Source organism: Phocoena sinus, chromosome 6 (assembly GCF_008692025.1).
Source record: "Phocoena sinus isolate mPhoSin1 chromosome 6, mPhoSin1.pri, whole genome shotgun sequence".
Classification (NCBI taxonomy): domain Eukaryota; kingdom Metazoa; phylum Chordata; class Mammalia; order Artiodactyla; family Phocoenidae; genus Phocoena; species Phocoena sinus.
Window position 1 is genome coordinate 32,029,061 of NC_045768.1, and position 16,449 is coordinate 32,045,509.

Here is a 16,449-nt window from a genome sequence, read left to right on the forward strand (position 1 = left end):
AGGAAATGATATGAACAAATACAGTTCTATGACATAAGAAGGTAATTAGCAAATTAATGCTCAGATTTTCTTTGGAATTGATGTTATATACAAAATTAAGTTTTAGACATTTAAATGAAAGTAAATGGATCTGAAGTTCCTTTTTATCAGCTGTAAAAATATTCACTGGTCCTGTGCCCAGAGTTTAAAAGAAATCAGCATGAGTCTAATGAAAAACAAGCTGTAGGTCTCAGGGAAATTCAATATATACTCTTTCTTTTCCATTTAGTTTTTGATTGGTTTCCATGGGAATCTAGGTTTGTGGGGATCTCTAATCTATTCATGGAAAGCAGATGCTTGAATTTTCATGACAGTAAAAGTGGGGGTCAGTGAAGAGATAAAGATGATTAGAAAATGAATATGGTTGTAGGAAACATGATCATGTTCAAAACAAAATGCTGCAAGCCACGTAGATTTAAAAACAATCTTGCAAGGCAGTTCTACTGTGTTTCAGAGGTATTATATCATAAAGAAAGAAAACACTGGACTTAAAGGCATTAGCTCTGGATTCAAATTCTGAATCCGGCCCATAAGGAAGAAGCCCTTAGGAGAGCAGTTCTCCTGGGTTCCCTTACCCTGCTGCTCTCTGCTTGAGCGCCGCTTTCCAATAAAGTCTTTCGCTTTGTCAAGAAAGGAGAGGAAGGAAGGGAGGGAGGGAGGGAGAGAGAAAGAAGGAAAGGAAGGAAGGAAGGAAGGGAGGAAGGAAGGAAGGGAGGGAGGGAGGGAGGGAGGGAGGGAGGGAGGGAGGGAGGGAGGGAAGGAGGAAGGGAGGAAGAAAGGAAAAGAAAGAAACCTTTAGGTGTTTCTTTGGGGAGTTGACAGGGAAACTGACTGGATCTGAGAATTACTCTAAGACAGAAGAACCAGAGGCCTGAGGAAGTAAGCTGCAGAAGAGTAACTTCTCTTTCAGTGGAGCATGATCAAGAGCACTGAGCGGGGAATCAAAAAAAACCGAGATAATTCCTGACTCTGTAAATGACGAAGTGGCCTTGAAGAACTCAAACTAGACCTCAGTTTACTTCTATAGAAAATAGTTAACATTCTACTATTCTAACTGCTAAGAAGCTACTATGAAATTAAATAATTTTTTTCTTACTAGAACTATGTTACAACTCAAAGTAGTGATTTCAGTTAAGATTTGCTGACATGCTGTTTCTTGTGACTATAAATTTCATCTATGCAGGTGGAAGTACATTAACTATAATCAAAGTATTAAAGAATGGACAGGTTTTTATTTCAATTCTCAGATTTGTTTAAAAATAGACCAATCTGGGTTTTGGTTGGAACACTCATTTGAATGTAAGACCCTAATTATTTGAAACCAGGGTCTAAACTGGAAAGCCAGAGGGCAGGTTTAGATATAGTTTCTAAATACTCAGAAGAGGACAAAACTGATGCTAGTTTGAAAACCTCAGAAGTTAGAATGTAATGAAGCAAATATTCTTCAGACTAAGACTCTGTCTGCCTGGAAAAGGTAGCTTAGCTAAGGTTGAAGTCAAATGGGGTAAACTGCAAGGGTTGTCTAACATAGCCCCTCTCAGTCCAGAGATGTCTTGAGAGATCATTAAAATTCCAGAGCATAAGGGTTTCATATGCTCAGACTTTCCTACATTTCTAGGTAATGTGGGCACTGCAAACGTCTTTTGGTGCGTTCTTTTAGAAGCACACCAAAATCTAAAACCCCACTTGCTCACTCTTCAGATATCCTCTGGCAACACAGTTTGTGGCAGAGTGAGCAGCTATTAAATTGGTTTTAAACAGACTGAGTGAATACAGCCACAGAGAAGCCTGGAAGTACCCACTAAATACCCCAGGCCATCTTGCTGCTTGCTCAAGTTTAAGAACCACTGGATTAGAGCACAGATACTTCCAGATGGCTCTGAGGTGAAGGCTGGGGAAATGTGACCTGAGTGCTTAAAAGCCTAAGTCAGAAACAAACAACCCAATCAAAAATGGGCAGAGCAACTAAATAGACATTTCTCCAAAGAAGACATACAGATGGCCAAGAGGCACATGAAAACATGCTCAACACTGCTAATTACTGGAGAAATGCAAATCAAAACTACAATGAGATATCACCTCATACCAGTCAGAATGGCCATCATCAAAAAGTTTAAAGGAGCTTCCCTGGTGGCACAGTGGTTAAGAATCCGCCTGCCAATGCAGGAGACACGGGATCGAGCCCTGGTCTGGGAAGATCCCATATACTGCGGAGCGACTAAGCCCGTGTGCCACTACTACTGAGCCTGTGCTCTAGAGCCTGCAAACCACAACTACTGAGCCCGTGTGCCACAACTACTGAAGCCCATGTGTCTAGAGCCCGTGCTCTGCAACAACTATCAGCTATGTAAACTGTGATATGTAAATCATAGTTCTATTTATTCTTCGACACTAAAGAAATCACTGCTTAAAAAAAATAAAGGAGAAACAAAGAGCAAACAGAAGCAACGCACTGCATCTTACAGAGAGACTTAGCAGCTCACATGTCTGGTTGTGCTCTCCCCTTCTCTCAACCTTTTTCACATTATACCTCTACAAAAATGTCATACTGTTGGATCATCAACTTAAATTCTTTTTCTTTCCTCATATGATCCACTTGATGTGCAGTTAGTTTCCCCCAACTTACATTTTTAAAGTTGAGTTTTAAACCTAAGTGAATCACAATGAAAAAATCTAAAGTGTGTCAAATTCTTAGTAGTGGGGCTATTCCCAATCTGAAACGTTTACTTTTTTATGATAACATGTTAAATGGAGTTACACTTCCTTAGTAAATAATTTTAACAGCTGACAAGCCTAGGTGAAAGGTTATAAATACCTGAGCAGTAGTTAAAACTGAGATTGAAAATGAGAGATTTTAAAAAAAAATTACTGTAATGAAAAGCAAATTCAAGAGCAATAACTTTGGAAATAATCTGACAGACCTAACTGATAAGAGCATATAACTAGCATATTCAGAAGTATATCTTAATGTCAGTCTCTTTTTATGCTTTCAACTAATGAAAAGGTATTTTTCTAACCCCTCAATTAATCAGCTATATCTGGTTCACATTTTTTAATGGGAAATAACTCTAATAGTTTCTGCTGTATCTAACTAATTTTCATTGCTTTTTATTCCCAAAATACATAAGTCTAAAATAACAAAGAGAAAAATATCAGGCACTGGAAATATATTTTATAGACCAAAATTTTTGTTTTGTTTTGTTTTTTTTTGCGGTACGTGGGCCTCTCACTGTTGTGGCCTCTCCCGTTGCAGAACACAGGCTCCGGACGCACAGGCTTAGCGGCCATGGCTCACGGGCCTAGCCGCTCCATGGCATGTGGGATCTTCCCAGACCGGGGCACGAACCCGTGTCCCCTGCATCGGCAGGTGGACTCTCAACCACTGCGCCACCAGGGAAGCCCTAGACCAAAATTTTATGGTGAGAAAAATCATTTTCAGATAAATAAGTTTTCAAATAAATTTAGAAGCTTCCCATTTTATTGTTTTTTGTTATGTTTAATCCTAAAAAACTGAGCTCTTAACAAGCCTTTAAAAACCTGAAATCATTTATACTAGCAATAGAGATTCAGATTTTTAAAAATTTGAAAATACATTTCAGAAAATAAATTTCTTGGGCTCCCCTGGTGGCGCAGTGGTTCAGAATCTGCCTGCCAATGCAGGGGACACGGGTTCGAGCCCTGGTCTGGGAAGATCCCACATGCCGCGGAGCAACTGGGCCCTTGAGCCACATTTACTGAGCCTGCGCATCTGAAGCCTGTGCTCCGCAACAACAGAGGCCGCGATAGTGAGAGGCCTGCGCACCGCGATGAAGGGTGGCCCCCGCTTGCCACAACTAGAGAAAGCCCATGCACACAAACGAAGACCCAACACAGTCATAAATAAATAAATACATTAAAAAAAAAGAAAATAAATTTCTTTTATGCTCCCTAATGCCACATACTTTATGGGCAACTACAACTTTTTTTTTTTTGCGGTACGCGGGCCTCTCACTGTTGTGGCCTCTCCCGTTGCGGAGCACAGGCTCCGGACGCGCAGGTTCAGCGGCCATGGCTCACGGGCCCAACCGCTCCGCGGCACGTGGGATCCTCCCGGACCGGGGCACGAACCCGTGTCCCCTGCATCGGCAGGACTCTCAACCACAGCGCCACCAGGGAAGCCCCAACTACAACTTTTTATTGTAAAAGTAACACACATTAAGGAAAACATTTTAAACAATGAAAAGTACCAAAATTCATATATATTCCCAATATTTAAACTCAACCACTATTGACATATATACACATTTCATATATATATATTTTGGCTGTACTGCACAGCTTGCAGGACCTTAGTTCCCCAACCAGGGATCAAACCCATGCCCCCTGCAATGGAAGCGTGGAGTCCTAGCCACTGGATCGCCAGCAAATTCCCAAATCCAACCACTGCTGACAATCTAGTGTGTGGTGGTTTTCTTTTTTCTTTGCCTTTTCTCATGCATAAATTGATTTGTAATACAGTTTAATCATATTAATACATATAATTTTATTTCCTTTTTCCCAACTTAACTTTGGATCAGAAAATAAATTTCATCGCTGGAGGAACCTGGATAAGTGAAAGCAGCCACTGATGGTTATCTGTGCTTACTCTCTGCAGTTTAAAGATTACAGTTTTTAGAGAAAACATACGAAACTACGAGTTATATACTTGTGAGTTCTTTACCATCTGTCCATCTCACAGTTCCATTAATCAATTAACAAATACCACAGAAAAGGTTTACTCTTCACGGTAGTTTTACTTCTCACCTTTTGAGCTGCAAGATGGAGGGCTGTTCTCTGGCTATGGTCAGTTTTATTAACATCTGCTCCTGCCTTCAGGAGAGTATCTGCACAATCCAGTCTGTCAGCCAACACACAATACATAAGTGGTGTTCTCCCAAATTGATCTTCTTTGTCTTTAACGGCAGAATTTCCTAGGAGGATAAGAAACAGATAGTGATATTTGATAATTATTGTTTCTATTACTAATATAACTATGAACTATATTTACTAGTTGTTTCTTATCAAGTACTGTGGTAAATGCATTAAATATATTATGTCATTTTTACTCACCCTATGAGATAGATATTACTGTCCCTATAGTATAGGAAACTGAGACTTAGAGAAGTTAGGTAACCTGTACACATTACAATAACAGTAGGTGGTGAAGCTAAAATTCAAACTGATTGTTGACTTTAAAGGGTATGTTCTTAACAACTCTGTCATACTAAATTAACATTTTGAGATGTGAGGTTATTTTTTTCCTCCCTTACTCCTTTTGTGAAAAAATACTTAGTGTAGATCATACACTAGGCATTGTGGTATGTTTTTGAGATCTACAAAAATGAATCATGGTTGGCTTCCTGTTTTAGACAATGTGGAGCAAATGCATACTATCATGATCCTCCTGCTACTTAAAACTAAACACCCCAGGCAAAATAAATGAAAGGTGGTGAAAAGAAGGCAAATTGCTTAGGGAACTTTGAAACTTCAGGAACAACCTGGTATTGCGTTCCCTGATTTATTTATTTATTTATTTTTTGCCTCCTATATAAAGCCAGCCTGGGTGCTAAAGTAGCTCATCAGAAATACCAGTGGGCACATACACAAAATTCCCCAAGAAGCCTGCTCTCTCCAGTCAAAATACTGGGAAGGGAGTAGCTCTGCAGGAGTGAACTCTTTTGACTATACTTCTGCTACTCAAAGCACATACAACAGGGCTTCCCTGGTGGCGCAGTGGTTGAGAGTCTGCCTGACGATGCAGGGGACATGGGTTCGTGCCCCGGTCTGGGAGGATCCCACATGCTGCGGAGCGGCTGGGCCCGTGAGCCATGGCCGTTGAGCCCGCGTGTCTGGAGCCTGTGCTCCGCAAACGGGAGAGGCCACAACAGTAAGAGGCCCATATACTGCAAAAAAAAAAAAAAGAAAAAAGAAAAATAAAAAGCACATACAACAAAACAAATTGTACCTCCCTTTTCCTCTCCAATGGATATTGCAGAGACTGTGGGGAGGAGCCCTATGAAGCATTGTGCCCTGAATTAGGCAAAGGATGGCAACAAGGTGGTATCTTACCCCTTCCCAACTAGAGAGTGGGGAAAGATAATGGAGAGGAGGAAGCTAGAGAAAGCAATTCTTTAAATCAGTGCATGATGCCATGGATAACTGAGCAGCCCATATGTGAAACTGACCAGAGTCAAAATAGCAAAAGCTTTGAGAATGGTACTCTTGGTGGGATACTTCCTAGGTTCTAAATTGGCCTGGGTAGCACAAAAATGGGGCAGACCAGAAAATAACTCACAAGAGCTCTCAAAGCTAACTTGACATTTGAACCACAGTCTACAAAATTGGACCAAAATGTTCATTCTAAACCTAAACAGATTGTCAGTGTACTAAAATAGATTTAAAGTAAGATCCAGAGTCTCATAAGATAATACACAAAATGTCCAAGATATAATCCAAAATTACTAGACAAACCAAACACCAGGAAAATATTAAACAAGAAAACACAATCAGCAGGCACCAAAACTGTGATGATACAGATATTAGAATTACCTGACAAAGATTTTAAAGCAATGGTCATAAAAATGCTCTGACGAGCAACTATGAATGCTCTTGAAACAAATGGAAAAATCCAAAGTCTCAGCAAAGAGAGAAAATATAAAGATGAACCCAGTGAAAAATTTAGAATAATAAATGTTTAAAAATAAGTAAAAAACCAGACTTCCCTGGTAGCACAGTGGTTAAGAATCTGCCTGCCAATGCAGGAGACACAGGTTCAAGCCCTGGTCCGGGAAGATCCCACATGATGCGGAACAACTAAGCCCATATGCCACAACTACTGAGCCTGTGCTCTAGAGCCCATGAGCCACAACTACGGAGCCTGAACACTGCAACTACTGAGCCTGTGCACCACAACTGCTGAAACCCACATGCCCAGAGCCCGTGCTCCACAACAAGAGAAGCCACTGCAATAAGAAGCTCATGCACCGCAATGAAGAGTAGCCCCCACTTGCTGTAACTAAGCCTGCACACAGCAAAAGACCCAATGCAGCCAAAAAAAAAAAAAAAAAACCAAATAAAATAACCAAAATAAAAATCTCACCTAATAGGCACAATAGCGTAATGGAAATGACACAGGAAAGAATCACTGAACTTGATGACAGACCAATAGAAATTATTCAGTCTGAACAACTGATAGAAAAGATAGAAACAAAAAGAATCAACAGAGTCTCAGGGCTCTGTGGGATAATAACAAAGTTTCTACCATTTATATCATCAGAGTCCCAGAAAGAGAGGAAAAAGAATGAAGGGCTGAAAACATATTTGAAGGAATAATGGTTAGAAATGTCCCACATTTGGTGAAAGACACAAAGCTACAAATTTAAGAAGTTGAACAAAGCTCAAACAAAATAAACCCAAAGAAATCCATACTGAGTCAATCAAAATCAAATTTCTAGAAACTAAATTCAAATTACAGTGTATTTCTCATAAGAAACTATGGAGGCCATAAGGCAATAGCACAACATTTTTCAAGTGTTGGGGGGAGGGGGAAGAACTGTCAACCCAGAATTTTATATCTAGTGCTTGCATAGGGTCAGGGGTAGGGAGAAAAGAGGAGTGTTTGAGGGGTCATAGCTGAAGGGTACAGGGTTTTTTGGGGGGCTAATGAAATAAAATCAATTATGGTGATGTTTGTACAACACAACTCTGTGAATATACAACAACTACTAAGTTGCACACTTTAAACTGGTGAATTGTATGGTATGTTGGTATGGTGAATCTCAATAAAGCTGTTACAGAACACTCCGCTACATACACATTAAAATGGGCTATTAAAAACATTTAAGAAGTGTTAAATCCAGTGAGATTCTTCCTTGGAGGCTTGAGTAAAGGTGAGGATTTAGGACCTGTGGTCACAAGAACAAATATGATAAATGGAGGCAATCATCACACATTGGGACAATCCTAACTGATTAGGTTTCTCAGGGCCAAAGTGGAGTCAGAACCACAGGGGTAATAGGTCACTCTACCTCCCCAGACACCGGTTGCTCCACTCTTACCAAGTCGGCTGTAAGATACAGGGAAACTTCAAGCCTTCTCTTCAATCCCTGACATACTTTGCTTTTGTGTAACGGGTATTTATACTTCCCAGCAGATTTAATTGGGTTATGTCACCACCATCCAATATGTTGTGCCTATAAGGAAAATTTCTGCATCTGAGGTAGCTGAAAGCATGTATCCCCTAGTCATAATTAGAAAAAGCAGCACTTACTCTCACCTGGGTCCTGTTTTGAGTTGCTTTTAGGGGGATAGTGGTTCTATGGCTAGTTTCTGAGTGGTGAGTGTCCCATTAAGTTCTGAGCTTCCTGAACGAGAGTAACTGAGAAAGGCCTGCTTCTTTATCTAGCTACCCTACTCCCTTCCTTCATTTCCACAGTTAACAACATTCAGCCAATACCTGTCCAGTCTCCACCATAGCTTATTTTGATGAATGAATTAAATGATTTATCATTTGTGTCTGGTAACTGCAACATGTTATACACATGTGGGGCTTATGATGTAAACTAATATTCACTGGATGGCAGTGCATTTAAATTTGCATTCCTGTCAGGAACAGCTAATATAGGATGCAGCTGGCTAGTGTGCTGTGTTGTTTTAATTATTCTGGCAACTGTGGAGGTAGCCTCTAATCCATGACCAACGGGGGTTGGCATTCTGCTTGTGCTCAGTCTGAACATAGATCAGAAAGCTGAGGTGGAACCATGATTGCTCTGCTGCATTTGGTTATTTTAAGGCTAGTTGAAGCAGAAGAGTCTCTGTATGTATGTGTAGAAACCAGAGCTCCAGCTCTAGCAGTTAGAGGAAATAACTGTCACTTGTAGTGAGAGTTGTGACACTCTACACAATAGCTATGGTGCCATACTGTCCAACACAAGTAAATCCAGCATTCTCTACTGATATCTTATTTATTTGTTCTAAAATGTTACCTTTGTGTGGCATCAAAGATGCATTTATCTGTTTTCATCTACTTCTTACTTCACACCTTTCATATTGTCACCATCATCTGTGGTCATTTAAAAATATCTGCTTATTGTAATAGAGGCAACACGTGAACAATGGAAAGAAGATAGGATACATAATCCAATGACTTGGTTTGAGTTTCAACCTTGCAGTTATTAACTATGCAACTAAACTGCTTAACTTCTGAGTCTCAGTGTCCTAATTTAAAATGAGAATAATAATAATAACATGGGACATATTATATTTTGAGGGTACTTGAGATTTTAGAAAATATTTTTACACATCTATCATTGTTGAGGTATCTTAAATATCATTTACACTCATTGCTACTTTGAAATTATCATAGTTGTTAGATCTGCCACTAGATCTTGCTATTTACTGCGTTAAAAAAATGATTGCAAGTATATTGCTACATCATAATTTGAAAATACTTTGATAACTGTATTTCAATACAGCTGATTTTCTTTGGATTCTTATTATATTATATTTAAGCTCTTAAAATATATATTTCTGAGAAGGGGTCCATGAAGTTCACCAGATTGCCAAAAGGGCTCATAGCACAAAAAAAATTCAGAAAAGTTCCAACTAGATAACCATGAATTTCATCTGTCAAGGTTTAGACCTAATCATCTCTCTTGTCTTTCTCATTCTCTATGTACTCATACATACGAATGTGCATGTATACTAGACATATCCACCCACACATGGAGGTCCCATATGTTAGTAGTTAAAAGCACAGGCTTTACAATCAGTCTTGCAGGCTTCAATCTCAGTTCTGTTACTTATTAGACAAGTTACTTAATCTGTCTGCATCTCAGTTTCCTGACCTATGAAATGAGGGAAATGAGAGTACCCCAAACTCTTTGTGGTGTCTTGCTATTAAATGAGTTCATAAGTTACAAAATGCTTAACACAGTGCTTATATAACATAACTTTATGAATGTTGGCTCATTTTATTGCTATTAGTATGGATGCATATGCATGTAAGTATATTTGTAAATACATGTATATAAGCAAGCATTTATAAAACATTCAATGACCCTAACCCTCAGTGACAGGGTTGAAGTAAAGGAAGAAGGAACCTGAAATAATGTCACTGCTCTACCACTTATGAGGCTCCTTGCCACACCCAGCTACTGTGTTGGGAGATGTTATAAACAAAGAGAGACCATGATTCAGAGAGATTTATATTAGTGTAGAACATGGACAGGCCAACAAAAGTTGTAGTAGAATCAGAAATGGTGCTGCTTGGTCACTTCACCACTGCAAATGCCCCAAACACTGTTAGCAGTAATGCCAGGAACCATCATTACACAGTGAACATTTACAAGTTATTTTGTTTGGTTTTCACAAAGAAAGCAGCATCATTTTTTTTCTTAGCATTTAGAGCTTTTTCATTTTGAGACATTTCTGAAACTATGTAAGATTGGATTCTTTTACAGGAAATCCAGCCTGATACAATAATAGTAATAAGGTTCTATTTATTGTCTACAATGTGTCAGGTGTGATGCTAGATGTTTTACAGTCATTATCTAATTTAACTGTCCCACAGGCACAGTATTATAATCTATAGTTTACAGATGAGGAAACTGAGGGCTCAAAAAGATTAAGTGGTTCAAGCCAAGGTAATATAACTGATAAATGACAAAGCCAGAATTCAAGGCTCAGGTTTATCTGACTCTAAATCTATAACCTTTCTACTATATTACATTGTATAGTATTAAAGTGAATCTACTAGAATATATTATCAACGATGTCTCTGGTATTCAATTAAATTACTTGAGATGGATATTACAAGAAAAATCTACTTATGTATAAATGATAGTCATAGCATGTAAGGATTTTACTATGTATGTTTATGTTTTTAGGGTCCAGGACTGAGCCCTAATTCATCTGAATCTAGGATGTAATGAGTTATGTTAAAACATTAATCCATCGTATTACACTAAACACTAAGAATTGCTACTAAAATGATGTCTCATTCAGGGAAAGCCTCTTCACTCCTCCTCCTGAACAATGGGCAGCACAGAAAGTGTTCGATTTAATTAGTTGTGTATGTAGAAAGAGATGCTCATCTGTTTCCATGGAGTCAAACACATCACGACATCCTTCTCCATGGAAACGGAGAAGGGAAAACAGAAAATGCTAAAGTGAATGAATTCACTGAGCAATTGGTGAGCAAAGATTGAAGAAAAAATATATCTCATTTGTAGTACTATGTGACTAGTTTAGAAAAGAGAAATAGCATATATTTAGAGATAGGCACTCTCGTGCTATATAAAAGAAGGTACAAGATGCACTGAAATTTAAGATGTATCTTAATACTAAAAAAAACCACATTATTTGATAGGAATATACAAATGTTAGGAAATACCACAGAGCAAAGGTATTATTGTCTTTGCACGGAAGACAAAAATGGCAGAATTCTTAAAAGGTGAACGGTGTTACAGCTCAAAGTCAGTTAATGAATAAGGGGTTCCTTAGACAAGATGACAGAAAACATAGGGGACCAATTTATAAATACATTTATCAGCTCTGTACTCGTTTCACATCATGATTGCTTCTTTGTTTCTAAGGAATTTTTTCTTTGGGGATAGAAAATTATAGGAATATTTCAAGTTTTATTATGTAACACATTAATTTATATGATTGAGCCTGTATAAGTGTTTTGAATTTACAACATACTGCACACTTTGTTCCCTTTGAAGATTATATTTCATGTTAAAATAATAAAAGATTTATTTTACAAGATATGTTTTCTTGAGGAATTCTGACTTAAATAAATTTTTTTTCCAATGGAATTTAGTCCTAACTTGTCTCTCAGTTCAATTCAACTCAATTCAGATTTAATCTCAGCCCTCTAGATGATTATAGACTTCTTGGGAGGAAAGATGCTTAAAGAATGATTATAGTATTTATTTACTCCTTCAACAAATATTTCCCATGTGGCTACTATGTGCCAAGCACTGTGCTGGATTTTGTGTATATAATGATGAACTAAACAGACCTAGTCTATACTCATGGAGGCTCTTAGCTTACAGAGGAGAGAGACATTAAAATAGTCATACATATACACACAGAATTACAATCTGAGATAAATTCTGTGAAGGAAAACTGCAGAGTTCCAAGACAGGACACGATGAACAGATTTCACTGAGAATGGATGGGCAGAGCAGGCCTCTTTGAATAAGTGATCTTAATGCTGAGATATGAAGAATGAGTAAGGGTCAGTCAGACAGAGAATGGGGAGAATAGTATTTCAGGCAAAAGCCCTGAGATGGAAAAGGGCTTACAGATTTGGGAAATGAAAATAAAGCAGGTTTTTCTAGGAAGAGAGTGGTGAAATATGAGGTTGGAGAGGGAAAGAGGTACAGGTACACTTTCAAATTTTATTCCAGGTACAATGGGAAGCAATTAAAGAGTTTTGAACATGAAAGTGACATAACTGAGTACACAATTTTTAGTACAAGTAAACGTGGAACATTTAGCCAAAAAAGTCCAGAAAAGGCAAAGCTAAACTATAGTGTTTAAGATATATAACTAGGTGGTAAAACTACAATATAATTATTACTGTAAACGTCAAGACAGCAAATTAGTCCAAAGGGGAGGGAAGGATGCAGTGGGGTTTCTGGGGGAACACTGTTCTGTTCTTTGACCTAGTGATGATTACATGGATGTTTGACTTATATTTATTTGTTAAACTGAACATTTATGTTCTATGGACTTCACTATATGTATATTTCAAAATAAGAAAGCATGTTTTATTTTCTTTCAGAAAAATATGGATTGAGATAAATAAGTGGGGATAATGAGTGCAGGTGGCTCAAGAAGCTTGGTTTTGGTGACAGAGGGTGATAATTGTCCCCATATCCATTCTCTCATTCTTCTTTTTGGGAACTGAACACCCTGCGTTTTAGCTGGGCATGATGCCATCCAGGGAGAGAGATTTTTTTTTAGCCTCTTTTGTCCTAGGTGTGGCTCTAAGTCCACCCATTTCCAGAATGACAAATTGCTATTCTGCACTCTCTCCTTCCCGCTTCCTGCTGGCTGGGCTGTGACTACAGTGGAAGAATCTGCCTTTGACCCAGAGATGGAAGCCACATGTTGAGAATGGCAAAGCTAAGCCCTAGCAGCATCCCTGGACGATTTTATGAAGCAGAGATGTTTATCCACCCTAGGCTGCCCACTTACCTTTGTACTGTTATGAGAATGAAACATACCTCTATCTTATTTAAGTCACTGTTATAGCAGTTTAGCCCATGCACTGGTACACTTACACAAAGGAAAGTTGAGAGATATGGTAATACCTTGAGGGGGATGAAGGAACAGAGAAGGGATTTTTAAATAATGGAGACAATAGAGCATGTTTAAATGTTGATAAAAGAATATAGAAGAAAGGGTTGATGATATAGTAATCAGAGGTTTAAAGAAAATGGAACAAGATCCCTGAGAAGATAGGAAGCAATATAATACAGAGTATGTGTGGAAAAACTCTTTGACAGAAAGGGATATTTGCTCTGTTTTAGCAGGGAGAGAGAAGAAGACGGGTGTAGCTGTAGGTTGATTTGTAGATATCAGGCTGAAAGATGAGGGAGTTCCTATTTAGTGTTTTCATTTTTGGTAAGAAGCATAAAGCATTAGCAGAGAAGGCAGGGAGGGAGAAGCGGCAGAGTTCTGGTAGAGTGAGAAGGTGTGGAACAGTAATTATGGAGAACTGTAGTATGATGAGCAGAGACTGTTGAGTGCCTTTATGAAATGAGTAGTCTTAAATTTAGGGGGTTACAAATCTTCCAGACAGGTTAAATTGTTCAGGGCTTGGCAGAGGTAGATGGATTAGGTCCATCCAGAGCTGGGATTGCAACAGCCAGGTGTAACAGGTGAGAAGAAAAGGGAGTTTTTCCAAGGGAAGGATTTTAGTAATAGACCATGGAATCAGGACTGAATAGGGACGAAAGTAAAGACAGAAGGAGACTGATGGTCGAAAGTAGAGAAGATAATGGATAGGGGGTCTCAGTGACATTGAAAAACTACTGTTCTCATTAGCAAATGAGCTGGAACTAACAGAGTTTTAGTTGAATGGTGGATGGTTGAATGAGTGATTCAGAGGTGGTTGAAGATGTCAAATTCCAAGCAGTAACTGAATGTAGGTAGCTGAGGTAATGTGAGGATCACATCTCTGATAGAGAAGAGAAATCTTTACAGAGAATGTGGTAAAAGAATTTTGTCTTTGAAGATGAATTGGAGTTTGTTTAGTAGAGAAGAAGGTAAGGGGGTAGAAGGTAGAAAAGGGGAGAAGGGACAGATGTATAGAGAAAACTAAAGACAAAATTCATGGCATACTGAGGAATAGAAAGCCTAGCCAGCAGTTAGGGTGCATGGGTAGTTCCTGGAGAAACTGGAAATGTAGGGCGAAAATAAATTCTGAAAGAATAGGTATGGAAGTTCAAGTAGTGTTGACTTGATTTTAAAGCCCAGGTTGTCAATCATAATGTCCCTAGACACTGGTATGTATAGAGATTACAAATAACAGAAATTTTTATTTTATTTCTTTTCTTTGGGACTAATGACTTGTAAACATGTGGATTTGTGATTTTTACAATTCTGGAATATTCTTACCCACTGTCTTTCTCCTATTCACTTTATTCTCTAGAACTTCTCTAGAAAGTTCTTCTAGAGCCTCCATATTGGACCTTTCTCTCACTACAAGATAGGGTGAACACAATCAATTTAATTGAACACAATCAATCAATTGAATCAATGATAAGGAGAACACTGAATCAATTTTAAATCATTAGCAGAAACTAACACACCGTTGTAAACCAATTACACTCCAATAAAGATGTTAAACATTTTTTTAAATCGTTAAAATTTAAATTATTTGTAAACATTAATACTTTGGGTATATATTAAATGTTATAGCTCACTAGCCAATATCTCATTCCAGATCTCTGCTGTTACAAAGATGAATTAATTCTCTTAGCACCTTAAAGTACACATCCAGATTCAATGCCAAACACAGATATTTCTCAAGTACTTTTCATCTCATCTTAACCTGTATTTTTAAGTTTCAGGACTTAACTTCTTTCTTGTCCAAGTCCTGAAACCAAATATAAACAATAATGTATTTCCATTAAAATGTGTAAGTAAATTGCAAATTAAGACTAAGATTAACAAACTTCCTTAGGACAAAGAGTTCTTTTTAAAGTTTCTGTACTTAAGGGGAGCTTGGAGCTTACCTGTGATAAGCTTGTGAAGAGCACCCTTATCTCCATTAATAGCAGCAGCATGAACTTGGGATGCTAATGAGGAACCAGGAAAGAACAAGTTCTCTGACCTGTTCATAGTCTTCTCAACAACTGGAACAACCTGAAATGATGATGCAACCAATAAGTATCTGTAGGAAATCCATCTCATCAGTTCTAAAGGGGTATATTATAAACATGGTTTACTAGAAATATTTCACCAGGATTCAAAAAGTCTACAGTCCTAGTCTTAGAATTGCCATAATGGAGTAAATTAGGTGACCCCTTGTACAAGCTGCTCATCTGTAAAATGAAAGGATTAGATGCTTCAAGACCCTTCTCAGGGGCTGAGGGAAAAAAAAAAAAAGGCTGAATATTTAACATTAGACACAGGGTCCAAAAGTCACAGTGACTTGCTAAGTTAATACAGGTGATTTGATTCCACGTAATACTAAATACTAGAATTGATATTGGGAATAAAGGTGATGACCAAGCCACAAAATAGGTATGATGTGAACTTAATTGTCAGGTTAGAATTACCTAGATTTAAGCACTAAATTAGAAGGTACTTCATTCTTTCTCTCATGCCCACAAAAGGAGGAATTTATATTTGTTCTCCCCTTGTGTCCACCAGGGAAATATACCTAGTTAGAGATCTTGACCTTAGGAACTTAACTTGGAAACCATATCATTAGGATAAACCATTTTTCATTAAGGAAAAATTTTGCTTTGACTGGTAGTCTCATATGGTTTGATAGAACCTTCTAGAAATGCATTAGCTGCATAGGAAAATAGTGAGTTCCTTATCATAAGAGTGTTTAAGCAGAGGCTGGATTATGTCAGAAATGCAGCAGGAAGAATTCAAGCATCTGACGGGAAGGAAAGAGGGGTAGTTTCATCAATGATCTTAAAACTTCCATCCTAAAGCAAAGATGCTATATCAAAGTTCCAAAGTTGAATGCCTACAAGGATCAGGGAGGTAACAAGGGCAAGAAACATGGGGAGTCATGGGGAACATGGCAAAGTGGAGCATACGTACCTATCTAAAGGGAGCAGCTGTTAATTAGCTACAGTTAGTATCTGCAGTAAGGGTAAGCAAGCCCTCTTCTGATTTTACCAGAAACTGACACTC

At 38.3% G+C, this 16,449-nt stretch overlaps 1 protein-coding gene across 3 annotated transcripts in view; it reads right to left on the minus strand.

Moving 5' to 3' along the window:
* Positions 1–16,449, minus strand: part of INVS (inversin) — a 139,088-nt gene that overhangs the window by 120,545 nt on the left and 2,094 nt on the right. For all 3 annotated transcript variants that reach the window (XM_032634576.1, XM_032634572.1, XM_032634574.1), the window contains exons 2-3: positions 15,312–15,441; positions 4,822–4,988 (exon numbers count right to left, since the gene is read on the minus strand). In XM_032634576.1, the coding sequence (XP_032490467.1) occupies positions 4,822–4,988; positions 15,312–15,417 (273 nt within the window). In that variant the 5' untranslated portion in view covers positions 15,418–15,441. The remainder of the gene's footprint in view (positions 1–4,821; positions 4,989–15,311; positions 15,442–16,449) is intronic.